The 25,467-nt window shown below is 41.7% G+C and overlaps 5 protein-coding genes across 5 annotated transcripts; 1 reads left to right on the top strand and 4 right to left on the bottom strand.

Annotated features, from left to right (window-relative positions):
- Positions 1-2,230: 2,230 nt before the first annotated feature.
- Positions 2,231-4,753, bottom strand: LOC117726333 (GTPase IMAP family member 7-like). Its single transcript, XM_034526555.1, has 2 exons — positions 4,488-4,753; positions 2,231-3,491 (listed from the first exon to the last, which is right to left on the bottom strand). Exons 1-2 carry the CDS (start codon positions 4,492-4,494, stop codon positions 2,506-2,508), a joined length of 993 nt encoding a protein of 330 aa, XP_034382446.1. The 5' UTR covers positions 4,495-4,753; the 3' UTR covers positions 2,231-2,505.
- Positions 4,754-7,540: 2,787 nt separating this feature from the next.
- On the bottom strand, positions 7,541-10,533 carry LOC117726329 (GTPase IMAP family member 7-like). The gene is made up of 2 exons (XM_034526539.1): positions 10,261-10,533; positions 7,541-9,264 (listed from the first exon to the last, which is right to left on the bottom strand). Exons 1-2 carry the CDS (start codon positions 10,265-10,267, stop codon positions 8,279-8,281), a joined length of 993 nt encoding a protein of 330 aa, XP_034382430.1. The 5' UTR covers positions 10,268-10,533; the 3' UTR covers positions 7,541-8,278.
- A 2,781-nt stretch (positions 10,534-13,314) lies between these two features.
- LOC117726322 (GTPase IMAP family member 7-like) lies at positions 13,315-16,328 on the bottom strand. Its single transcript, XM_034526530.1, has 2 exons — positions 16,035-16,328; positions 13,315-15,038 (listed from the first exon to the last, which is right to left on the bottom strand). The coding sequence occupies exons 1-2, from the start codon at positions 16,039-16,041 to the stop codon at positions 14,053-14,055; spliced, it is 993 nt and encodes a 330-aa protein (XP_034382421.1). The 5' UTR covers positions 16,042-16,328; the 3' UTR covers positions 13,315-14,052.
- Positions 16,329-19,088: 2,760 nt separating this feature from the next.
- LOC117726415 (GTPase IMAP family member 7-like) lies at positions 19,089-21,079 on the bottom strand. The gene has a single exon (XM_034526696.1). The coding sequence runs from the start codon at positions 20,901-20,903 to the stop codon at positions 19,827-19,829; it is 1,077 nt and encodes a 358-aa protein (XP_034382587.1). The 5' UTR covers positions 20,904-21,079; the 3' UTR covers positions 19,089-19,826.
- Positions 21,080-21,802: 723 nt separating this feature from the next.
- Positions 21,803-24,636, top strand: LOC117726328 (GTPase IMAP family member 7-like). Its single transcript, XM_034526538.1, has 2 exons — positions 21,803-21,916; positions 22,913-24,636. The coding sequence occupies exons 1-2, from the start codon at positions 21,910-21,912 to the stop codon at positions 23,896-23,898; spliced, it is 993 nt and encodes a 330-aa protein (XP_034382429.1). The 5' UTR covers positions 21,803-21,909; the 3' UTR covers positions 23,899-24,636.
- The last annotated feature ends 831 nt before the right edge of the window (positions 24,637-25,467 follow it).

Genomic DNA, 25,467 nt, shown 5'->3' with positions numbered 1-25,467 from the left:
TGAAGGAAAATCCAAATGACAGATACTCATCACTGTACTGTCTTGAGCTCACCGTTTTAGCCTTCTTTTGACACCCACTTGTACTGGGCTCATCATCTGGATCAAGTGTGGGGGGATCTTGATCAGGACCTAGTTTTCTTTTCAAAAATTTCTCCATTAGACTTTTATGCGTGTACTGTACCTATCTCTTAATCTCACTTTTTTAAATTGTCGCCTCAGCAAATCTGCCTATTAATTACGCTGCGTACCCACAGGCAGAGGGGAGTATTGAGCCTTCATACCACTGTAGCGACCCTGTGACGTGGCTGTCAATCACAGTGTGGCACCGTGCCTGCTGGTCGAGGGGGCGTGCCTGTGATTGGAGGAGTAGAGGGGAGGCGGGATTAACCGGTCGGAAAAGGGGAGTTAAGTGTGGTTGACGGGACCGTTGTTGTTGACGTTCGAGTTGCTGATCTGTGTCATCAGTGCAATAACGTCCGAAACATTACACCACCAACAGCGCGACGACATACACACACACAAACACACAAGTTGGCTTTTTTTTTCCACGAATGAAGTGACAGTATGTAAAAAATGTTTATTTTTCACGGCCCAGTGGTTGAAAAACACTGGACTAGAACTCCAGACTTTGAGACTCTTGCCCAGTTCTCCCATTAGAAGTTCCTCCAGACTCAGGTCTATGTCAGTGTTACACCTCATGTTGAAGTGAGTGCTGCTTAACTTTCTGTAAAGAACAATGTTTTTTCAGTATTTACCTAGTGATAAGGTAATCACAAGAAAAGTTAATTTTATATATGAATCCTTTTGAATTGCATTAATTTATGTTGAGTTTGTGGAAAAGCTGCTCCTCAAGACACTGACGTGTTCCATAGTGAATGTTTGTCATAGATTCAGTGAGTGAGTATTCTCAGTTAACGTTTGGGCATTTTAGTCCTTTTTAAACTACTGCTCAGTAGTTGGACTTTTTTATTTCATGTTTGTGCATGAAAGCATGTTGAGTCTGTTTAAAAAAGGCTGACGATTTTGAATTGTTATGTATGGTGTAATACCGTGTGTCCTGAAGATGCACTTTTTGGGTTTTTAATTAAAATGCAGCTAATTGAGCGTAAAAGGGAATAGTTCCCTCTCTAGCATCGCCACCAGCTGGTCGTTTTGGTTTATCATTAAACTTGTTTTTTTGTTGGCATACATATTCTGTACTATCTCAGGTTCAAACTGCACCATCTTTCGATTTGGGTGCTTTAGGGGTGGGTGTGGGTCCCACAGCCAGGCCAGTTGAGAACCACTGTTTTAATGGACAGGAGGAAACCAGGCAGCCCATCTGCCCTCCCAAAGGCGACGCTGACGCTCCTCGGGAGCCTAAGGCCTGGGCCAGTAGTGAGGTAGCTGCATGGGGAATGGGTTCCGGTCGAGACTTGGGCCTCTTCGAGGAGAAGGAGGAGCAAGGGACTGAGGAGCTAAAGGAGCGGCTTGGTCTCTCTCTCCTAAACTCCCCGAGACGGCTCTCTAACCGTACAGCAAGGGCGATTAAGGTTCAGTGGTGGCAGGCCTCCTTTACATTTAAAATTGAAAGATGGCGGCGACAACCCTCAGAGATGAGCAAGTCTGGACTTTGGTTGGAATGTACAGAATACAAACCAGTTTTATTCGTTTTTTTGTGCAATAAAAGGAAGATAAATGGTTACAGAGATGAATAATGTAAATATTGAAGTAAAAGAAAAGCCAAAAAATCAAAAGTTTAAATTCCCAATAAGACCTTCAAAATGATCAGGTGACCCAAGAGTTGACTTATTTACTTCTCCTCACCATTCAGTCAACGAAGAAGAACATGTGATTACATATTGATACATGAAAGAAAAACACATTGAGGCAGTCATCATTACACTGACACTAAATAATATGAGAATGTATGTGAAGAATAAAGTGATATATGAGACCAAAACACTTTTAGCGCAATAAAAAGAAAGAAATCCTAACTCATCAAAGAGAATTAAACTTGAATGAGGATATATCATATGAATAAAAGTAAATTATAGTTTAAGATCACACTTCCTTCAGGTTTCAAAAGCCATGTTTTCATATTAGCAAATCAAATCAGTGCTGTTACACTTTATGGTCTGGCTTCTCACTCCTTGAGGAAGTAGAGGTGTTAGATAGCATCAAAGTTCACCTGCAGGACAAAGCCGTACCACAGGGTCACTCTGTTTATAAACTATATGAGACATGTGTGTACAATATGACATCTGAAGTACAGGCAAGTAGATATGTACGGTGAATAAAATAAACTGCTTGTGAAAGAGGAATAAGCGACTAAAGTTTGAATGACATATTACATATGATTAAACGTGATCATCTCAATGGTCACATATTTCATGTTATTTAAAGGGAGGTGTGACTTTCTAATGATACATTCTCTCTCCCGTCTTTAAGAGTAACGTCTTGATTATTGGTTTTGATTCTGTTTCATCTCTGGCTGTATTATCATGTGCTTTTGATCCTGATTGATTATTTCATGACAGCGTCTCCTGCCTTCTTTGCTGCTTCGCCTGGTGAGTCTGCTCCCTCAGATGCATTGTGTCCTGTAATAGCTCCTTGCATCGCTCCTCTTAGAGCAACACCAACTGCCCTTTGCACTGTGGCTCCTCTCATTCCAGCTCCTCCTGGCTGTGTTAAAGCTGTGATAATGTCACTCGCCATCTCCATTAGACCTAAAAGAGCTCCCCACAATGCACCTGATGCGATACCTGCCAGTTTGGTCCAAAGCAACTTAAATACGTTCTCTTTCGCCTCCTCTCTGATCTCTCCCTCTGACTTGTTTCCTGCTGTCTGTCGAATGAGTTCCACCTCCTGTATTATTCTTTCCTCCACTGCTTGTAGCATCTCATTGGTGTAGCATCTTCCTTCGTTTGCCTCAACCATCTTATCTATTGTCTTGAGGAGCTCCTTCACCTGGACCTGGTTGTTCCTGTATTCTTCCTGGTTGTTCTTCCAATATTTATTATCAACGACGTGGCAGCGGCCTCCACACTTCTCCACCAGATCCTTCACACGCCTATTATCGTGGACAAAGTCCTCAATGGTCTGTCCTTCAGGGAGCTGGTCACCATGAGTAAAGAGAACTGACGCATACTGTAAGACTTCTTCAGAAAAGTATTGGTGTATTTTATCGATGATAGCCTGCTCGTGCTCTGTGAATCTCTCCACTTTGAGTACAATGAGAAAGGCATGAGGCCCAGGAGCGAACTCTGTGATGCATCTCAATATTTCAGACTTCAGCTCCTCCTCAGATCGATCTGTGTCGAAGAAACCAGGAGTGTCAATCAAAGTGATGTTTCCTCCATTGACCGGTTTAGTTTCTGCTTGACATTTAATTGTTTCAGAGTTCACACTGTGTCCGATCCGGAACAGTTGCTCTCCCAGTATGGTGTTAGCCAGGCTGCTCTTCCCAACTCCAGTTTTTCCCAGGATGGCAATCCTCCTGCTGTTTGACACTGAAAGAGAACAATGTCCATCAATAATACTGAAAACTTTGTCACAACAAAAACAAAAGCCCGTTGGTACTGGTGATGAACAGAGGATCATTTTGTAAATCTGAGTTGTGTTATGTATCTGGAACCGAGTTTGATCTGATACATTTACCTTGATTTTAAATAAATGTGCATGTGACACATTGAAATAATAGCTTTAGCGCCCCTCAGTTTTCACCTATAGCTACTTGATCCAAATACTGGAGGTCCTGATTCAAAACTATTACTTTGATCCACTTAAATTATTGTTATGATAAGTGTAATTTTAATAAGGTGACTCGTGAAAACAACATTAACAATGTTTGGCAGAGTACAGTCACCTGCTTAAAGAGAGCACACAACCCTGACAAAGGCCACGTTCACGACCTCCCTCCAGAAACGTTTTTATTTTAAAGAGTGAATACATATAATATATTTTATATATATAATAATATTCAACATTACTATAAGCAACAGACCCGGTCACGAACACCGGAAGTGACTCGGAATGAAGCAGCTTCATGTTGAAAACCGCTGTTTCTCCGACGCTGATCTGAGACCAGCTGCAGCTCGTTTGATTAGCTTGTTTCTCTGACAACCGGCCCACCCCACAGCCAGTGATGACGCTCCCTCTCTTCATTCACCCTCTACCTCGCTCGACCATCGCTTTCTCTCAACCGGAAAAGAGCAGTGAACTATGAACGTCTAGAAACTATTATTTTTCTTTCAAGATGCTGTTTTCTTGTTTTTCTTTTTATTCAACACACTCTTCCATATCTTCAACAAGTACTACAGGAATGCCATAATTAGTTTATAACTTTTCACAATGTGTTACGTTACAAAGGTGCCTATAAGTAAAGGTAACGGTCCACCACTAATGGTCACATAATGAACCTACGTCATAATATATATTTCATAAAGTAATGTACAGTGAGCAGCGTTAATATATCATAACAACTGGAAGAAGTAAAAGTAACTTACTGTCCATGTTTTTAGAAGATAAATCAGCGAAGAGTAAAATGTTTCAACCAGACGACGTGCTACGTGTCTCTTCTCCTGCTGCTCCTTACCGTGGGGCGTGTGTGTGCGTGCGTGTGCGCGTGCGTGCGTGCGTGCGTGTGGTGGGCGAGGGGAGTTTACTTTTCCAAGTAAAAGCTTTATTTGTTCAAATAATATTTGTGTCCACAGTTTTCACTAACGTGGCTGTCTCGTATAGTCCCCGACGCTCTGCTTGTTTATCGTGCATGACGTTGCATTGTGAACGTGTTGCAGAGCAACGACCACGGAGACGGAGAACAGTCTGCGGGGTTCACCGCTCAAGTCTGCAGGGGCCCAGCAGAGGCGTTCACGACACACACAACACCTTTGTGCACACACACGACACATTTTGTACCAAAATAAAAGAGGAAGAAATATGAAAATGGTATGGATTAGTAATAACTTAAATTATTACATTAATATTTGCAATTAACGCCCCCCTAAGCAGGCTGAGGCGGTCTTGTGTGATTTGAGGTAGGTTTGTTAACGAGGTCAGAGGTCACTGAACAAGCCTTATCGTCCAGTGCCTTATCTCCACTGGGAGAAGGAATCAGTCACGCAGCAAGGCTGCACACCTTTTCAGTTTGAGTCTTAAAGTTAGTCATTTAATCCTGTTTCACCAACTAAGCACAGATAAAAGATAAAACCATGTATTACAAATATATGATGTAAAAAATATGAACATATGTATAATCAAGTTTAAATTTGCAGTACATTCTGAGAATATTCAATATTCCAACAAATTTAATCCGGGGAGAGGGATCCTCCTCTGTTGCTCTCCTTGAGATTTCTTCCCTTTTTCCCCGTGAAAAGTGTTCTAGTTGTTCCTGATCCGATGTGAGGTCCTGGGACGGGGATGTCGTATGTGTCCAGACCCTCTGAGGCACATTTGTAATTTGTGATTTTGGGCTGTACAAAATAAACAGAATTGAAAATGTAATTACTATGACCTCACTACTAAGACCTCAGAGTGGCCTTGTCGACTAGAACAGTGTTTTTCAACCTTTTATGCGTCAAGGCACACTTAAGACACAGAAAAAATCTCACGGCACACCAACAACAGGAAATGATATGCAAATCAAACCCAAACATAGTTTCAGCATGAGCATAATATACTCTAAGAAATCAGGGAAACGCGTGTTCTATTTGTTGTGTTTTATTAAACTTAACATCATCCTAATGCCAAGATGGCACAGCGCACAACGGACTCGGTGCGGCAGGAACCCCAGTGAAGGAAAATCCAAATGACAGATACTCATCACTGTACTGTCTTGAGCTCACCGTTTTAGCCTTCTTTTGACACCCACTTGTACTGGGCTCATCATCTGGATCAAGTGTGGGGGGATCTTGATCAGGACCTAGTTTTCTTTTCAAAAATTTCTCCATTAGACTTTTATGCGTGTACTGTACCTATCTCTTAATCTCACTTTTTTAAATTGTCGCCTCAGCAAATCTGCCTATTAATTACGCTGCGTACCCACAGGCAGAGGGGAGTATTGAGCCTTCATACCACTGTAGCGACCCTGTGACGTGGCTGTCAATCACAGTGTGGCACCGTGCCTGCTGGTCGAGGGGGCGTGCCTGTGATTGGAGGAGTAGAGGGGAGGCGGGATTAACCGGTCGGAAAAGGGGAGTTAAGTGTGGTTGACGGGACCGTTGTTGTTGACGTTCGAGTTGCTGATCTGTGTCATCAGTGCAATAACGTCCGAAACATTACACCACCAACAGCGCGACGACATACACACACACAAACACACAAGTTGGCTTTTTTTTTCCACGAATGAAGTGACAGTATGTAAAAAATGTTTATTTTTCACGGCCCAGTGGTTGAAAAACACTGGACTAGAACTCCAGACTTTGAGACTCTTGCCCAGTTCTCCCATTAGAAGTTCCTCCAGACTCAGGTCTATGTCAGTGTTACACCTCATGTTGAAGTGAGTGCTGCTTAACTTTCTGTAAAGAACAATGTTTTTTCAGTATTTACCTAGTGATAAGGTAATCACAAGAAAAGTTAATTTTATATATGAATCCTTTTGAATTGCATTAATTTATGTTGAGTTTGTGGAAAAGCTGCTCCTCAAGACACTGACGTGTTCCATAGTGAATGTTTGTCATAGATTCAGTGAGTGAGTATTCTCAGTTAACGTTTGGGCATTTTAGTCCTTTTTAAACTACTGCTCAGTAGTTGGACTTTTTTATTTCATGTTTGTGCATGAAAGCATGTTGAGTCTGTTTAAAAAAGGCTGACGATTTTGAATTGTTATGTATGGTGTAATACCGTGTGTCCTGAAGATGCACTTTTTGGGTTTTTAATTAAAATGCAGCTAATTGAGCGTAAAAGGGAATAGTTCCCTCTCTAGCATCGCCACCAGCTGGTCGTTTTGGTTTATCATTAAACTTGTTTTTTTGTTGGCATACATATTCTGTACTATCTCAGGTTCAAACTGCACCATCTTTCGATTTGGGTGCTTTAGGGGTGGGTGTGGGTCCCACAGCCAGGCCAGTTGAGAACCACTGTTTTAATGGACAGGAGGAAACCAGGCAGCCCATCTGCCCTCCCAAAGGCGACGCTGACGCTCCTCGGGAGCCTAAGGCCTGGGCCAGTAGTGAGGTAGCTGCATGGGGAATGGGTTCCGGTCGAGACTTGGGCCTCTTCGAGGAGAAGGAGGAGCAAGGGACTGAGGAGCTAAAGGAGCGGCTTGGTCTCTCTCTCCTAAACTCCCCGAGACGGCTCTCTAACCGTACAGCAAGGGCGATTAAGGTTCAGTGGTGGCAGGCCTCCTTTACATTTAAAATTGAAAGATGGCGGCGACAACCCTCAGAGATGAGCAAGTCTGGACTTTGGTTGGAATGTACAGAATACAAACCAGTTTTATTCGTTTTTTTGTGCAATAAAAGGAAGATAAATGGTTACAGAGATGAATAATGTAAATATTGAAGTAAAAGAAAAGCCAAAAAATCAAAAGTTTAAATTCCCAATAAGACCTTCAAAATGATCAGGTGACCCAAGAGTTGACTTATTTACTTCTCCTCACCATTCAGTCAACGAAGAAGAACATGTGATTACATATTGATACATGACAGAAAAACACATTGAGGCAGTCATCATTACACTGACACTAAATAATATGAGAATGTATGTGAAGAATAAAGTGATATATGAGACCAAAACACTTTTAGCGCAATAAAAAGAAAGAAATCCTAACTCATCAAAGAGAATTAAACTTGAATGAGGATATATCATATGAATAAAAGTAAATTATAGTTTAAGATCACACTTCCTTCAGGTTTCAAAAGCCATGTTTTCATATTAGCAAATCAAATCAGTGCTGTTACACTTTATGGTCTGGCTTCTCACTCCTTGAGGAAGTAGAGGTGTTAGATAGCATCAAAGTTCACCTGCAGGACAAAGCCGTACCACAGGGTCACTCTGTTTATAAACTATATGAGACATGTGTGTACAATATGACATCTGAAGTACAGGCAAGTAGATATGTACGGTGAATAAAATAAACTGCTTGTGAAAGAGGAATAAGCGACTAAAGTTTGAATGACATATTACATATGATTAAACGTGATCATCTCAATGGTCACATATTTCATGTTATTTAAAGGGAGGTGTGACTTTCTAATGATACATTCTCTCTCCCGTCTTTAAGAGTAACGTCTTGATTATTGGTTTTGATTCTGTTTCATCTCTGGCTGTATTATCATGTGCTTTTGATCCTGATTGATTATTTCATGACAGCGTCTCCTGCCTTCTTTGCTGCTTCGCCTGGTGAGTCTGCTCCCTCAGATGCATTGTGTCCTGTAATAGCTCCTTGCATCGCTCCTCTTAGAGCAACACCAACTGCCCTTTGCACTGTGGCTCCTCTCATTCCAGCTCCTCCTGGCTGTGTTAAAGCTGTGATAATGTCACTCGCCATCTCCATTAGACCTAAAAGAGCTCCCCACAATGCACCTGATGCGATACCTGCCAGTTTGGTCCAAAGCAACTTAAATACGTTCTCTTTCGCCTCCTCTCTGATCTCTCCCTCTGACTTGTTTCCTGCTGTCTGTCGAATGAGTTCCACCTCCTGTATTATTCTTTCCTCCACTGCTTGTAGCATCTCATTGGTGTAGCATCTTCCTTCGTTTGCCTCAACCATCTTATCTATTGTCTTGAGGAGCTCCTTCACCTGGACCTGGTTGTTCCTGTATTCTTCCTGGTTGTTCTTCCAATATTTATTATCAACGACGTGGCAGCGGCCTCCACACTTCTCCACCAGATCCTTCACACGCCTATTATCGTGGACAAAGTCCTCAATGGTCTGTCCTTCAGGGAGCTGGTCACCATGAGTAAAGAGAACTGACGCATACTGTAAGACTTCTTCAGAAAAGTATTGGTGTATTTTATCGATGATAGCCTGCTCGTGCTCTGTGAATCTCTCCACTTTGAGTACAATGAGAAAGGCATGAGGCCCAAGAGCGAACTCTGTGATGCATCTCAATATTTCAGACTTCAGCTCCTCCTCAGATCGATCTGTGTCGAAGAAACCAGGAGTGTCAATCAAAGTGATGTTTCCTCCATTGACCGGTTTAGTTTCTGCTTGACATTTAATTGTTTCAGAGTTCACACTGTGTCCGATCCGGAACAGTTGCTCTCCCAGTATGGTGTTAGCCAGGCTGCTCTTCCCAACTCCAGTTTTTCCCAGGATGGCAATCCTCCTGCTGTTTGACACTGAAAGAGAACAATGTCCATCAATAATACTGAAAACTTTGTCACAACAAAAACAAAAGCCCGTTGGTACTGGTGAAGAACAGAGGATCATTTTGTAAATCTGAGTTGTGTTATGTATCTGGAACCGAGTTTGATCTGATACATTTACCTTGATTTTAAATAAATGTGCATGTGACACATTGAAATAATAGCTTTAGCGCCCCTCAGTTTTCACCTATAGCTACTTGATCCAAATACTGGAGGTCCTGATTCAAAACTATTACTTTGATCCACTTAAATTATTGTTATGATAAGTGTAATTTTAATAAGGTGACTCGTGAAAACAACATTAACAATGTTTGGCAGAGTACAGTCACCTGCTTAAAGAGAGCACACAACCCTGACAAAGGCCACGTTCACGACCTCCCTCCAGAAACGTTTTTATTTTAAAGAGTGAATACATATAATATATTTTATATATATAATAATATTCAACATTACTATAAGCAACAGACCCGGTCACGAACACCGGAAGTGACTCGGAATGAAGCAGCTTCATGTTGAAAACCGCTGTTTCTCCGACGCTGATCTGAGACCAGCTGCAGCTCGTTTGATTAGCTTGTTTCTCTGACAACCGGCCCACCCCACAGCCAGTGATGACGCTCCCTCTCTTCATTCACCCTCTACCTCGCTCGACCATCGCTTTCTCTCAACCGGAAAAGAGCAGTGAACTATGAACGTCTAGAAACTATTATTTTTCTTTCAAGATGCTGTTTTCTTGTTTTTCTTTTTATTCAACACACTCTTCCATATCTTCAACAAGTACTACAGGAATGCCATAATTAGTTTATAACTTTTCACAATGTGTTACGTTACAAAGGTGCCTATAAGTAAAGGTAACGGTCCACCACTAATGGTCACATAATGAACCTACGTCATAATATATATTTCATAAAGTAATGTACAGTGAGCAGCGTTAATATATCATAACAACTGGAAGAAGTAAAAGTAACTTACTGTCCATGTTTTTAGAAGATAAATCAGCGAAGAGTAAAATGTTTCAACCAGACGACGTGCTACGTGTCTCTTCTCCTGCTGCTCCTTACCGTGGGGCGTGTGTGTGCGTGCGTGTGCGCGTGCGTGCGTGCGTGCGTGTGGTGGGCGAGGGGAGTTTACTTTTCCAAGTAAAAGCTTTATTTGTTCAAATAATATTTGTGTCCACAGTTTTCACTAACGTGGCTGTCTCGTATAGTCCCCGACGCTCTGCTTGTTTATCGTGCATGACGTTGCATTGTGAACGTGTTGCAGAGCAACGACCACGGAGACGGAGAACAGTCTGCGGGGTTCACCGCTCAAGTCTGCAGGGGCCCAGCAGAGGCGTTCACGACACACACAACACCTTTGTGCACACACACGACACATTTTGTACCAAAATAAAAGAGGAAGAAATATGAAAATGGTATGGATTAGTAATAACTTAAATTATTACATTAATATTTGCAATTAACGCCCCCCTAAGCAGGCTGAGGCGGTCTTGTGTGATTTGAGGTAGGTTTGTTAACGAGGTCAGAGGTCACTGAACAAGCCTTATCGTCCAGTGCCTTATCTCCACTGGGAGAAGGAATCAGTCACGCAGCAAGGCTGCACACCTTTTCAGTTTGAGTCTTAAAGTTAGTCATTTAATCCTGTTTCACCAACTAAGCACAGATAAAAGATAAAACCATGTATTACAAATATATGATGTAAAAAATATGAACATATGTATAATCAAGTTTAAATTTGCAGTACATTCTGAGAATATTCAATATTCCAACAAATTTAATCCGGGGAGAGGGATCCTCCTCTGTTGCTCTCCTTGAGATTTCTTCCCTTTTTCCCCGTGAAAAGTGTTCTAGTTGTTCCTGATCCGATGTGAGGTCCTGGGACGGGGATGTCGTATGTGTCCAGACCCTCTGAGGCACATTTGTAATTTGTGATTTTGGGCTGTACAAAATAAACAGAATTGAAAATGTAATTACTATGACCTCACTACTAAGACCTCAGAGTGGCCTTGTCGACTAGAACAGTGTTTTTCAACCTTTTATGCGTCAAGGCACACTTAAGACACAGGAAAAATCTCACGGCACACCAACAACAGGAAATGATATGCAAATCAAACCCAAACATAGTTTCAGCATGAGCATAATATACTCTAAGAAATCAGGGAAACGCGTGTTCTATTTGTTGTGTTTTATTAAACTTAACATCATCCTAATGCCAAGATGGCACAGCGCACAACGGACTCGGTGCGGCAGGAACCCCAGTGAAGGAAAATCCAAATGACAGATACTCATCACTGTACTGTCTTGAGCTCACCGTTTTAGCCTTCTTTTGACACCCACTTGTACTGGGCTCATCATCTGGATCAAGTGTGGGGGGATCTTGATCAGGACCTAGTTTTCTTTTCAAAAATTTCTCCATTAGACTTTTATGCGTGTACTGTACCTATCTCTTAATCTCACTTTTTTAAATTGTCGCCTCAGCAAATCTGCCTATTAATTACGCTGCGTACCCACAGGCAGAGGGGAGTATTGAGCCTTCATACCACTGTAGCGACCCTGTGACGTGGCTGTCAATCACAGTGTGGCACCGTGCCTGCTGGTCGAGGGGGCGTGCCTGTGATTGGAGGAGTAGAGGGGAGGCGGGATTAACCGGTCGGAAAAGGGGAGTTAAGTGTGGTTGACGGGACCGTTGTTGTTGACGTTCGAGTTGCTGATCTGTGTCATCAGTGCAATAACGTCCGAAACATTACACCACCAACAGCGCGACGACATACACACACACAAACACACAAGTTGGCTTTTTTTTTCCACGAATGAAGTGACAGTATGTAAAAAATGTTTATTTTTCACGGCCCAGTGGTTGAAAAACACTGGACTAGAACTCCAGACTTTGAGACTCTTGCCCAGTTCTCCCATTAGAAGTTCCTCCAGACTCAGGTCTATGTCAGTGTTACACCTCATGTTGAAGTGAGTGCTGCTTAACTTTCTGTAAAGAACAATGTTTTTTCAGTATTTACCTAGTGATAAGGTAATCACAAGAAAAGTTAATTTTATATATGAATCCTTTTGAATTGCATTAATTTATGTTGAGTTTGTGGAAAAGCTGCTCCTCAAGACACTGACGTGTTCCATAGTGAATGTTTGTCATAGATTCAGTGAGTGAGTATTCTCAGTTAACGTTTGGGCATTTTAGTCCTTTTTAAACTACTGCTCAGTAGTTGGACTTTTTTATTTCATGTTTGTGCATGAAAGCATGTTGAGTCTGTTTAAAAAAGGCTGACGATTTTGAATTGTTATGTATGGTGTAATACCGTGTGTCCTGAAGATGCACTTTTTGGGTTTTTAATTAAAATGCAGCTAATTGAGCGTAAAAGGGAATAGTTCCCTCTCTAGCATCGCCACCAGCTGGTCGTTTTGGTTTATCATTAAACTTGTTTTTTTGTTGGCATACATATTCTGTACTATCTCAGGTTCAAACTGCACCATCTTTCGATTTGGGTGCTTTAGGGGTGGGTGTGGGTCCCACAGCCAGGCCAGTTGAGAACCACTGTTTTAATGGACAGGAGGAAACCAGGCAGCCCATCTGCCCTCCCAAAGGCGACGCTGACGCTCCTCGGGAGCCTAAGGCCTGGGCCAGTAGTGAGGTAGCTGCATGGGGAATGGGTTCCGGTCGAGACTTGGGCCTCTTCGAGGAGAAGGAGGAGCAAGGGACTGAGGAGCTAAAGGAGCGGCTTGGTCTCTCTCTCCTAAACTCCCCGAGACGGCTCTCTAACCGTACAGCAAGGGCGATTAAGGTTCAGTGGTGGCAGGCCTCCTTTACATTTAAAATTGAAAGATGGCGGCGACAACCCTCAGAGATGAGCAAGTCTGGACTTTGGTTGGAATGTACAGAATACAAACCAGTTTTATTTGTTTTTTTTGTGCAATAAAAGGAAGATAAATGGTTACAGAGATGAATAATGTAAATATTGAAGTAAAAGAAAAGCCAAAAAATCAAAAGTTTAAATTCCCAATAAGACCTTCAAAATGATCAGGTGACCCAAGAGTTGACTTATTTACTTCTCCTCACCATTCAGTCAACGAAGAAGAACATGTGATTACATATTGATACATGACAGAAAAACACATTGAGGCAGTCATCATTACACTGACACTAAATAATATGAGAATGTATGTGAAGAATAAAGTGATATATGAGACCAAAACACTTTTAGCGCAATAAAAAGAAAGAAATCCTAACTCATCAAAGAGAATTAAACTTGAATGAGGATATATCATATGAATAAAAGTAAATTATAGTTTAAGATCACACTTCCTTCAGGTTTCAAAAGCCATGTTTTCATATTAGCAAATCAAATCAGTGCTGTTACACTTTATGGTCTGGCTTCTCACTCCTTGAGGAAGTAGAGGTGTTAGATAGCATCAAAGTTCACCTGCAGGACAAAGCCGTACCACAGGGTCACTCTGTTTATAAACTATATGAGACATGTGTGTACAATATGACATCTGAAGTACAGGCAAGTAGATATGTACGGTGAATAAAATAAACTGCTTGTGAAAGAGGAATAAGCGACTAAAGTTTGAATGACATATTACATATGATTAAACGTGATCATCTCAATGGTCACATATTTCATGTTATTTAAAGGGAGGTGTGACTTTCTAATGATACATTCTCTCTCCCGTCTTTAAGAGTAACGTCTTGATTATTGGTTTTGATTCTGTTTCATCTCTGGCTGTATTATCATGTGCTTTTGATCCTGATTGATTATTTCATGACAGCGTCTCCTGCCTTCTTTGCTGCTTCGCCTGGTGAGTCTGCTCCCTCAGATGCATTGTGTCCTGTAATAGCTCCTTGCATCGCTCCTCTTAGAGCAACACCAACTGCCCTTTGCACTGTGGCTCCTCTCATTCCAGCTCCTCCTGGCTGTGTTAAAGCTGTGATAATGTCACTCGCCATCTCCATTAGACCTAAAAGAGCTCCCCACAATGCACCTGATGCGATACCTGCCAGTTTGGTCCAAAGCAACTTAAATACGTTCTCTTTCGCCTCCTCTCTGATCTCTCCCTCTGACTTGTTTCCTGCTGTCTGTCGAATGAGTTCCACCTCCTGTATTATTCTTTCCTCCACTGCTTGTAGCATCTCATTGGTGTAGCATCTTCCTTCGTTTGCCTCAACCATCTTATCTATTGTCTTGAGGAGCTCCTTCACCTGGACCTGGTTGTTCCTGTATTCTTCCTGGTTGTTCTTCCAATATTTATTATCAACGACGTGGCAGCGGCCTCCACACTTCTCCACCAGATCCTTCACACGCCTATTATCGTGGACAAAGTCCTCAATGGTCTGTCCTTCAGGGAGCTGGTCACCATGAGTAAAGAGAACTGACGCATACTGTAAGACTTCTTCAGAAAAGTATTGGTGTATTTTATCGATGATAGCCTGCTCGTGCTCTGTGAATCTCTCCACTTTGAGTACAATGAGAAAGGCATGAGGCCCAAGAGCGAACTCTGTGATGCATCTCAATATTTCAGACTTCAGCTCCTCCTCAGATCGATCTGTGTCGAAGAAACCAGGAGTGTCAATCAAAGTGATGTTTCCTCCATTGACCGGTTTAGTTTCTGCTTGACATTTAATTGTTTCAGAGTTCACACTGTGTCCGATCCGGAACAGTTGCTCTCCCAGTATGGTGTTAGCCAGGCTGCTCTTCCCAACTCCAGTTTTTCCCAGGATGGCAATCCTCCTGCTGTTTGACACTGAAAGAGAACAATGTCCATCAATAATACTGAAAACTTTGTCACAACAAAAACAAAAGCCCGTTGGTACTGGTGAAGAACAGAGGATCATTTTGTAAATCTGAGTTGTGTTATGTATCTGGAACCGAGTTTGATCTGATACATTTACCTTGATTTTAAATAAATGTGCATGTGACACATTGAAATAATAGCTTTAGCGCCCCTCAGTTTTCACCTATAGCTACTTGATCCAAATACTGGAGGTCCTGATTCAAAACTATTACTTTGATCCACTTAAATTATTGTTATGATAAGTGTAATTTTAATAAGGTGACTCGTGAAAACAACATTAACAATGTTTGGCAGAGTACAGTCACCTGCTTAAAGAGAGCACACAACCCTGACAAAGGCCACGTTCACGACCTCCCTCCAGAAACGTTTTTATTTTAAAGAGTGAATACATATAATATATTTTATATATATAATAATATTCAACATTACTATAAGCAACAGACCCGGTCACGAACACCGGAAGTGACTCGGAATGAAGCAGCTTCATGTTGAAAACCGCTGTTTCTCCGACGCTGATCTGAGACCAGCTGCAGCTCGTTTGATTAGCTTGTTTCTCTGACAACCGGCCCACCCCACAGCCAGTGATGACGCTCCCTCTCTTCATTCACCCTCTACCTCGCTCGACCATCGCTTTCTCTCAACCGGAAAAGAGCAGTGAACTATGAACGTCTAGAAACTATTATTTTTCTTTCAAGATGCTGTTTTCTTGTTTTTCTTTTTATTCAACACACTCTTCCATATCTTCAACAAGTACTACAGGAATGCCATAATTAGTTTATAACTTTTCACAATGTGTTACGTTACAAAGGTGCCTATAAGTAAAGGTAACGGTCCACCACTAATGGTCACATAATGAACCTACGTCATAATATATATTTCATAAAGTAATGTACAGTGAGCAGCGTTAATATATCATAACAACTGGAAGAAGTAAAAGTAACTTACTGTCCATGTTTTTAGAAGATAAATCAGCGAAGAGTAAAATGTTTCAACCAGACGACGTGCTACGTGTCTCTTCTCCTGCTGCTCCTTACCGTGGGGCGTGTGTGTGCGTGCGTGTGCGCGTGCGTGCGTGCGTGCGTGTGGTGGGCGAGGGGAGTTTACTTTTCCAAGTAAAAGCTTTATTTGTTCAAATAATATTTGTGTCCACAGTTTTCACTAACGTGGCTGTCTCGTATAGTCCCCGACGCTCTGCTTGTTTATCGTGCATGACGTTGCATTGTGAACGTGTTGCAGAGCAACGACCACGGAGACGGAGAACAGTCTGCGGGGTTCACCGCTCAAGTCTGCAGGGGCCCAGCAGAGGCGTTCACGACACACACAACACCTTTGTGCACACACACGACACATTTTGTACCAAAATAAAAGAGGAAGAAATATGAAAATGGTATGGATTAGTAATAACTTAAATTATTACATTAATATTTGCAATTAACGCCCCCCTAAGCAGGCTGAGGCGGTCTTGTGTGATTTGAGGTAGGTTTGTTAACGAGGTCAGAGGTCACTGAACAAGCCTTATCGTCCAGTGCCTTATCTCCACTGGGAGAAGGAATCAGTCACGCAGCAAGGCTGCACACCTTTTCAGTTTGAGTCTTAAAGTTAGTCATTTAATCCTGTTTCACCAACTAAGCACAGATAAAAGATAAAACCATGTATTACAAATATATGATGTAAAAAATATGAACATATGTATAATCAAGTTTAAATTTGCAGTACATTCTGAGAATATTCAATATTCCAACAAATTTAATCCGGGGAGAGGGATCCTCCTCTGTTGCTCTCCTTGAGATTTCTTCCCTTTTTCCCCGTGAAAAGTGTTCTAGTTGTTCCTGATCCGATGTGAGGTCCTGGGACGGGGATGTCGTATGTGTCCAGACCCTCTGAGGCACATTTGTAATTTGTGATTTTGGGCTGTACAAAATAAACAGAATTGAAAATGTAATTACTATGACCTCACTACTAAGACCTCAGAGTGGCCTTGTCGACTAGAACAGTGTTTTTCAACCTTTTATGCGTCAAGGCACACTTAAGACACAGAAAAAATCTCACGGCACACCAACAACAGGAAATGATATGCAAATCAAACCCAAACATAGTTTCAGCATGAGCATAATATACTCTAAGAAATCAGGGAAACGCGTGTTCTATTTGTTGTGTTTTATTAAACTTAACATCATCCTAATGCCAAGATGGCACAGCGCACAACGGACTCGGTGCGGCAGGAACCCCAGTGAAGGAAAATCCAAATGACAGATACTCATCACTGTACTGTCTTGAGCTCACCGTTTTAGCCTTCTTTTGACACCCACTTGTACTGGGCTCATCATCTGGATCAAGTGTGGGGGGATCTTGATCAGGACCTAGTTTTCTTTTCAAAAATTTCTCCATTAGACTTTTATGCGTGTACTGTACCTATCTCTTAATCTCACTTTTTTAAATTGTCGCCTCAGCAAATCTGCCTATTAATTACGCTGCGTACCCACAGGCAGAGGGGAGTATTGAGCCTTCATACCACTGTAGCGACCCTGTGACGTGGCTGTCAATCACAGTGTGGCACCGTGCCTGCTGGTCGAGGGGGCGTGCCTGTGATTGGAGGAGTAGAGGGGAGGCGGGATTAACCGGTCGGAAAAGGGGAGTTAAGTGTGGTTGACGGGACCGTTGTTGTTGACGTTCGAGTTGCTGATCTGTGTCATCAGTGCAATAACGTCCGAAACATTACACCACCAACAGCGCGACGACATACACACACACAAACACACAAGTTGGCTTTTTTTTTCCACGAATGAAGTGACAGTATGTAAAAAATGTTTATTTTTCACGGCCCAGTGGTTGAAAAACACTGGACTAGAACTCCAGACTTTGAGACTCTTGCCCAGTTCTCCCATTAGAAGTTCCTCCAGACTCAGGTCTATGTCAGTGTTACACCTCATGTTGAAGTGAGTGCTGCTTAACTTTCTGTAAAGAACAATGTTTTTTCAGTATTTACCTAGTGATAAGGTAATCACAAGAAAAGTTAATTTTATATATGAATCCTTTTGAATTGCATTAATTTATGTTGAGTTTGTGGAAAAGCTGCTCCTCAAGACACTGACGTGTTCCATAGTGAATGTTTGTCATAGATTCAGTGAGTGAGTATTCTCAGTTAACGTTTGGGCATTTTAGTCCTTTTTAAACTACTGCTCAGTAGTTGGACTTTTTTATTTCATGTTTGTGCATGAAAGCATGTTGAGTCTGTTTAAAAAAGGCTGACGATTTTGAATTGTTATGTATGGTGTAATACCGTGTGTCCTGAAGATGCACTTTTTGGGTTTTTAATTAAAATGCAGCTAATTGAGCGTAAAAGGGAATAGTTCCCTCTCTAGCATCGCCACCAGCTGGTCGTTTTGGTTTATCATTAAACTTGTTTTTTTGTTGGCATACATATTCTGTACTATCTCAGGTTCAAACTGCACCATCTTTCGATTTGGGTGCTTTAGGGGTGGGTGTGGGTCCCACAGCCAGGCCAGTTGAGAACCACTGTTTTAATGGACAGGAGGAAACCAGGCAGCCCATCTGCCCTCCCAAAGGCGACGCTGACGCTCCTCGGGAGCCTAAGGCCTGGGCCAGTAGTGAGGTAGCTGCATGGGGAATGGGTTCCGGTCGAGACTTGGGCCTCTTCGAGGAGAAGGAGGAGCAAGGGACTGAGGAGCTAAAGGAGCGGCTTGGTCTCTCTCTCCTAAACTCCCCGAGACGGCTCTCTAACCGTACAGCAAGGGCGATTAAGGTTCAGTGGTGGCAGGCCTCCTTTACATTTAAAATTGAAAGATGGCGGCGACAACCCTCAGAGATGAGCAAGTCTGGAATTTGGTTGGAATGTACAGAATACAAACCAGTTTTATTTGTTTTTTTTGTGCAATAAAAGGAAGATAAATGGTTACAGAGATGAATAATGTAAATATTGAAGTAAAAGAAAAGCCAAAAAATCAAAAGTTTAAATTCCCAATAAGACCTTCAAAATGATCAGGTGACCCAAGAGTTGACTTATTTACTTCTCCTCACCATTCAGTCAACGAAGAAGAACATGTGATTACATATTGATACATGACAGAAAAACACATTGAGGCAGTCATCATTACACTGACACTAAATAATATGAGAATGTATGTGAAGAATAAAGTGATATATGAGACCAAAACACTTTTAGCGCAATAAAAAGAAAGAAATCCTAACTCATCAAAGAGAATTAAACTTGAATGAGGATATATCATATGAATAAAAGTAAATTATAGTTTAAGATCACACTTCCTTCAGGTTTCAAAAGCCATGTTTTCATATTAGCAAATCAAATCAGTGCTGTTACACTTTATGGTCTGGCTTCTCACTCCTTGAGGAAGTAGAGGTGTTAGATAGCATCAAAGTTCACCTGCAGGACAAAGCCGTACCACAGGGTCACTCTGTTTATAAACTATATGAGACATGTGTGTACAATATGACATCTGAAGTACAGGCAAGTAGATATGTACGGTGAATAAAATAAACTGCTTGTGAAAGAGGAATAAGCGACTAAAGTTTGAATTACATATTACATATGATTAAACGTGATCATCTCAATGGTCACATATTTCATGTTATTTAAAGGGAGGTGTGACTTTCTAATGATACATTCTCTCTCCCGTCTTTAAGAGTAACGTCTTGATTATTGGTTTTGATTCTGTTTCATCTCTGGCTGTATTATCATGTGCTTTTGATCCTGATTGATTATTTCATGACAGCGTCTCCTGCCTTCTTTGCTGCTTCGCCTGGTGAGTCTGCTCCCTCAGATGCATTGTGTCCTGTAATAGCTCCTTGCATCGCTCCTCTTAGAGCAACACCAACTGCCCTTTGCACTGTGGCTCCTCTCATTCCAGCTCCTCCTGGCTGTGTTAAAGCTGTGATAATGTCACTCGCCATCTCCATTAGACCTAAAAGAGCTCCCCACAATGCACCTGATGCGATACCTGCCAGTTTGGTCCAAAGCAACTTAAATACGTTCTCTTTCGCCTCCTCTCTGATCTCTCCCTCTGACTTGTTTCCTGCTGTCTGTCGAATGAGTTCCACCTCCTGTATTATTCTTTCCTCCACTGCTTGTAGCATCTCATTGGTGTAGCATCTTCCTTCGTTTGCCTCAACCATCTTATCTATTGTCTTGAGGAGCTCCTTCACCTGGACCTGGTTGTTCCTGTATTCTTCCTGGTTGTTCTTCCAATATTTATTATCAACGACGTGGCAGCGGCCTCCACACTTCTCCACCAGATCCTTCACACGCCTATTATCGTGGACAAAGTCCTCAATGGTCTGTCCTTCAGGGAGCTGGTCACCATGAGTAAAGAGAACTGACGCATACTGTAAGACTTCTTCAGAAAAGTATTGGTGTATTTTATCGATGATAGCCTGCTCGTGCTCTGTGAATCTCTCCACTTTGAGTACAATGAGAAAGGCATGAGGCCCAAGAGCGAACTCTGTGATGCATCTCAATATTTCAGACTTCAGCTCCTCCTCAGATCGATCTGTGTCGAAGAAACCAGGAGTGTCAATCAAAGTGATGTTTCCTCCATTGACCGGTTTAGTTTCTGCTTGACATTTAATTGTTTCAGAGTTCACACTGTGTCCGATCCGGAACAGTTGCTCTCCCAGTATGGTGTTAGCCAGGCTGCTCTTCCCAACTCCAGTTTTTCCCAGGATGGCAATCCTCCTGCTGTTTGACACTGAAAGAGAACAATGTCCATCAATAATACTGAAAACTTTGTCACAACAAAAACAAAAGCCCGTTGGTACTGGTGAAGAACAGAGGATCATTTTGTAAATCTGAGTTGTGTTATGTATCTGGAACCGAGTTTGATCTGATACATTTACCTTGATTTTAAATAAATGTGCATGTGACACATTGAAATAATAGCTTTAGCGCCCCTCAGTTTTCACCTATAGCTACTTGATCCAAATACTGGAGGTCCTGATTCAAAACTATTACTTTGATCCACTTAAATTATTGTTATGATAAGTGTAATTTTAATAAGGTGACTCGTGAAAACAACATTAACAATGTTTGGCAGAGTACAGTCACCTGCTTAAAGAGAGCACACAACCCTGACAAAGGCCACGTGTGTTTGTGTGGTGGGGGAGGGGAAAGTACAACTTTATTTGTTCAAATAATATTTTCCACAGATTTCAATTTATTACATGTTAATCCACAAAGAACCACAACTATTGATGAACTAAATGATGTTGTACTTAGATTATGAACCTTTAATGTTTCGCTCTGCAACAGGAAACAGGAAATAAAACAAAAAGTGTTTGATCTTTTTCTTTATCTTTTATCTGTGCTTAGTTGGTGAAACCGGATTAAATGACTAACTTTAAGACTCAAACTGAAAATGTGTGCAGCCTTGCTGCGTGCCCCTGCAGACTTGAGCGGTGAACCCCGCAGACTGTTCGCCGTCTCCGTTGGTCTGCAACAGATTCCGTTGTGACGCACGATCAACATTATGCACGATAAACAAGCAATAGTTTACTCATAGTTGTGGTTCTTTGTGGATTAACATGTAACACCACGAAAATTATAAACCATGAATGAATTGAAATCTGTGGAAAATATTATTTGAACAAATAAAGTTGTACTTTCCCCTCCCCCACCACACAAGCACACACGCACACACACACATGCACGCACACACACACAAACACGCACGCACACACACGCCCCACGGTAAGTGAAAGTGAAACTTAAGGAGCAGCAGGAGAAGAGACACGTAGCACGTCTTCTGGTTGAAACATTTTACTCTTCGCTGATTTATCTTCTAAAAACATGGACAGTAAGTTACTTTTACTTCTTCCAGTTGTTATGATATATTAACGCTGCTCACTGTACATTACTTTATGAAATATATATTATGACGTAGGTTCATTATGTGACCATTAGTGGTGGACCGTTACCTTTACTTATAGGCACCTTTGTAACGTAACACATTGTGAAAAGTTATAAACTAATTATGGCATTCCTGTAGTACTTGTTGAAGATATGGAAGAGTGTGTTGAATAAAAAGAAAAACAAGAAAACAGCATCTTGAAAGAAAAATAATAGTTTCTAGACGTTCATAGTTCACTGCTCTTTTCCGGTTGAGAGAAAGCGATGGTCGAGCGAGGTAGAGGGTGAATGAAGAGAGGGAGCGTCATCACTGGCTGTGGGGTGGGCCGGTTGTCAGAGAAACAAGCTAATCAAACGAGCTGCAGCTGGTCTCAGATCAGCGTCGGAGAAACAGCGGTTTTCAACATGAAGCTGCTTCATTCCGAGTCACTTCCGGTGTTCGTGACCGGGTCTGTTGCTTATAGTAATGTTGAATATTATTATATATATAAAATATATTATATGTATTCACTCTTTAAAATAAAAACGTTTCTGGAGGGAGGTCGTGAACGTGGCCTTTGTCAGGGTTGTGTGCTCTCTTTAAGCAGGTGACTGTACTCTGCCAAACATTGTTAATGTTGTTTTCACGAGTCACCTTATTAAAATTACACTTATCATAACAATAATTTAAGTGGATCAAAGTAATAGTTTTGAATCAGGACCTCCAGTATTTGGATCAAGTAGCTATAGGTGAAAACTGAGGGGCGCTAAAGCTATTATTTCAATGTGTCACATGCACATTTATTTAAAATCAAGGTAAATGTATCAGATCAAACTCGGTTCCAGATACATAACACAACTCAGATTTACAAAATGATCCTCTGTTCTTCACCAGTACCAACGGGCTTTTGTTTTTGTTGTGACAAAGTTTTCAGTATTATTGATGGACATTGTTCTCTTTCAGTGTCAAACAGCAGGAGGATTGCCATCCTGGGAAAAACTGGAGTTGGGAAGAGCAGCCTGGCTAACACCATACTGGGAGAGCAACTGTTCCGGATCGGACACAGTGTGAACTCTGAAACAATTAAATGTCAAGCAGAAACTAAACCGGTCAATGGAGGAAACATCACTTTGATTGACACTCCTGGTTTCTTCGACACAGATCGATCTGAGGAGGAGCTGAAGTCTGAAATATTGAGATGCATCACAGAGTTCGCTCCTGGGCCTCATGCCTTTCTCATTGTACTCAAAGTGGAGAGATTCACAGAGCACGAGCAGGCTATCATCGATAAAATACACCAATACTTTTCTGAAGAAGTCTTACAGTATGCGTCAGTTCTCTTTACTCATGGTGACCAGCTCCCTGAAGGACAGACCATTGAGGACTTTGTCCACGATAATAGGCGTGTGAAGGATCTGGTGGAGAAGTGTGGAGGCCGCTGCCACGTCGTTGATAATAAATATTGGAAGAACAACCAGGAAGAATACAGGAACAACCAGGTCCAGGTGAAGGAGCTCCTCAAGACAATAGATAAGATGGTTGAGGCAAACGAAGGAAGATGCTACACCAATGAGATGCTACAAGCAGTGGAGGAAAGAATAATACAGGAGGTGGAACTCATTCGACAGACAGCAGGAAACAAGTCAGAGGGAGAGATCAGAGAGGAGGCGAAAGAGAACGTATTTAAGTTGCTTTGGACCAAACTGGCAGGTATCGCATCAGGTGCATTGTGGGGAGCTCTTTTAGGTCTAATGGAGATGGCGAGTGACATTATCACAGCTTTAACACAGCCAGGAGGAGCTGGAATGAGAGGAGCCACAGTGCAAAGGGCAGTTGGTGTTGCTCTAAGAGGAGCGATGCAAGGAGCTATTACAGGACACAATGCATCTGAGGGAGCAGACTCACCAGGCGAAGCAGCAAAGAAGGCAGGAGACGCTGTCATGAAATAATCAATCAGGATCAAAAGCACATGATAATACAGCCAGAGATGAAACAGAATCAAAACCAATAATCAAGACGTTACTCTTAAAGACGGGAGAGAGAATGTATCATTAGAAAGTCACACCTCCCTTTAAATAACATGAAATATGTGACCATTGAGATGATCACGTTTAATCATATGTAATATGTCATTCAAACTTTAGTCGCTTATTCCTCTTTCACAAGCAGTTTATTTTATTCACCGTACATATCTACTTGCCTGTACTTCAGATGTCATATTGTACACACATGTCTCATATAGTTTATAAACAGAGTGACCCTGTGGTACGGCTTTGTCCTGCAGGTGAACTTTGATGCTATCTAACACCTCTACTTCCTCAAGGAGTGAGAAGCCAGACCATAAAGTGTAACAGCACTGATTTGATTTGCTAATATGAAAACATGGCTTTTGAAACCTGAAGGAAGTGTGATCTTAAACTATAATTTACTTTTATTCATATGATATATCCTCATTCAAGTTTAATTCTCTTTGATGAGTTAGGATTTCTTTCTTTTTATTGCGCTAAAAGTGTTTTGGTCTCATATATCACTTTATTCTTCACATACATTCTCATATTATTTAGTGTCAGTGTAATGATGACTGCCTCAATGTGTTTTTCTGTCATGTATCAATATGTAATCACATGTTCTTCTTCGTTGACTGAATGGTGAGGAGAAGTAAATAAGTCAACTCTTGGGTCACCTGATCATTTTGAAGGTCTTATTGGGAATTTAAACTTTTGATTTTTTGGCTTTTCTTTTACTTCAATATTTACATTATTCATCTCTGTAACCATTTATCTTCCTTTTATTGCACAAAAAAAACAAATAAAACTGGTTTGTATTCTGTACATTCCAACCAAAGTCCAGACTTGCTCATCTCTGAGGGTTGTCGCCGCCATCTTTCAATTTTAAATGTAAAGGAGGCCTGCCACCACTGAACCTTAATCGCCCTTGCTGTACGGTTAGAGAGCCGTCTCGGGGAGTTTAGGAGAGAGAGACCAAGCCGCTCCTTTAGCTCCTCAGTCCCTTGCTCCTCCTTCTCCTCGAAGAGGCCCAAGTCTCGACCGGAACCCATTCCCCATGCAGCTACCTCACTACTGGCCCAGGCCTTAGGCTCCCGAGGAGCGTCAGCGTCGCCTTTGGGAGGGCAGATGGGCTGCCTGGTTTCCTCCTGTCCATTAAAACAGTGGTTCTCAACTGGCCTGGCTGTGGGACCCACACCCACCCCTAAAGCACCCAAATCGAAAGATGGTGCAGTTTGAACCTGAGATAGTACAGAATATGTATGCCAACAAAAAAACAAGTTTAATGATAAACCAAAACGACCAGCTGGTGGCGATGCTAGAGAGGGAACTATTCCCTTTTACGCTCAATTAGCTGCATTTTAATTAAAAACCCAAAAAGTGCATCTTCAGGACACACGGTATTACACCATACATAACAATTCAAAATCGTCAGCCTTTTTTAAACAGACTCAACATGCTTTCATGCACAAACATGAAATAAAAAAGTCCAACTACTGAGCAGTAGTTTAA

This window comes from Cyclopterus lumpus, chromosome 23 (assembly GCF_009769545.1).
Source record: "Cyclopterus lumpus isolate fCycLum1 chromosome 23, fCycLum1.pri, whole genome shotgun sequence".
Taxonomy (NCBI): Eukaryota; Metazoa; Chordata; class Actinopteri; order Perciformes; family Cyclopteridae; genus Cyclopterus; species Cyclopterus lumpus.
Note: the sequence above shows the minus strand (reverse complement) of the source record. Positions and strands in the feature narration are given on the sequence as shown.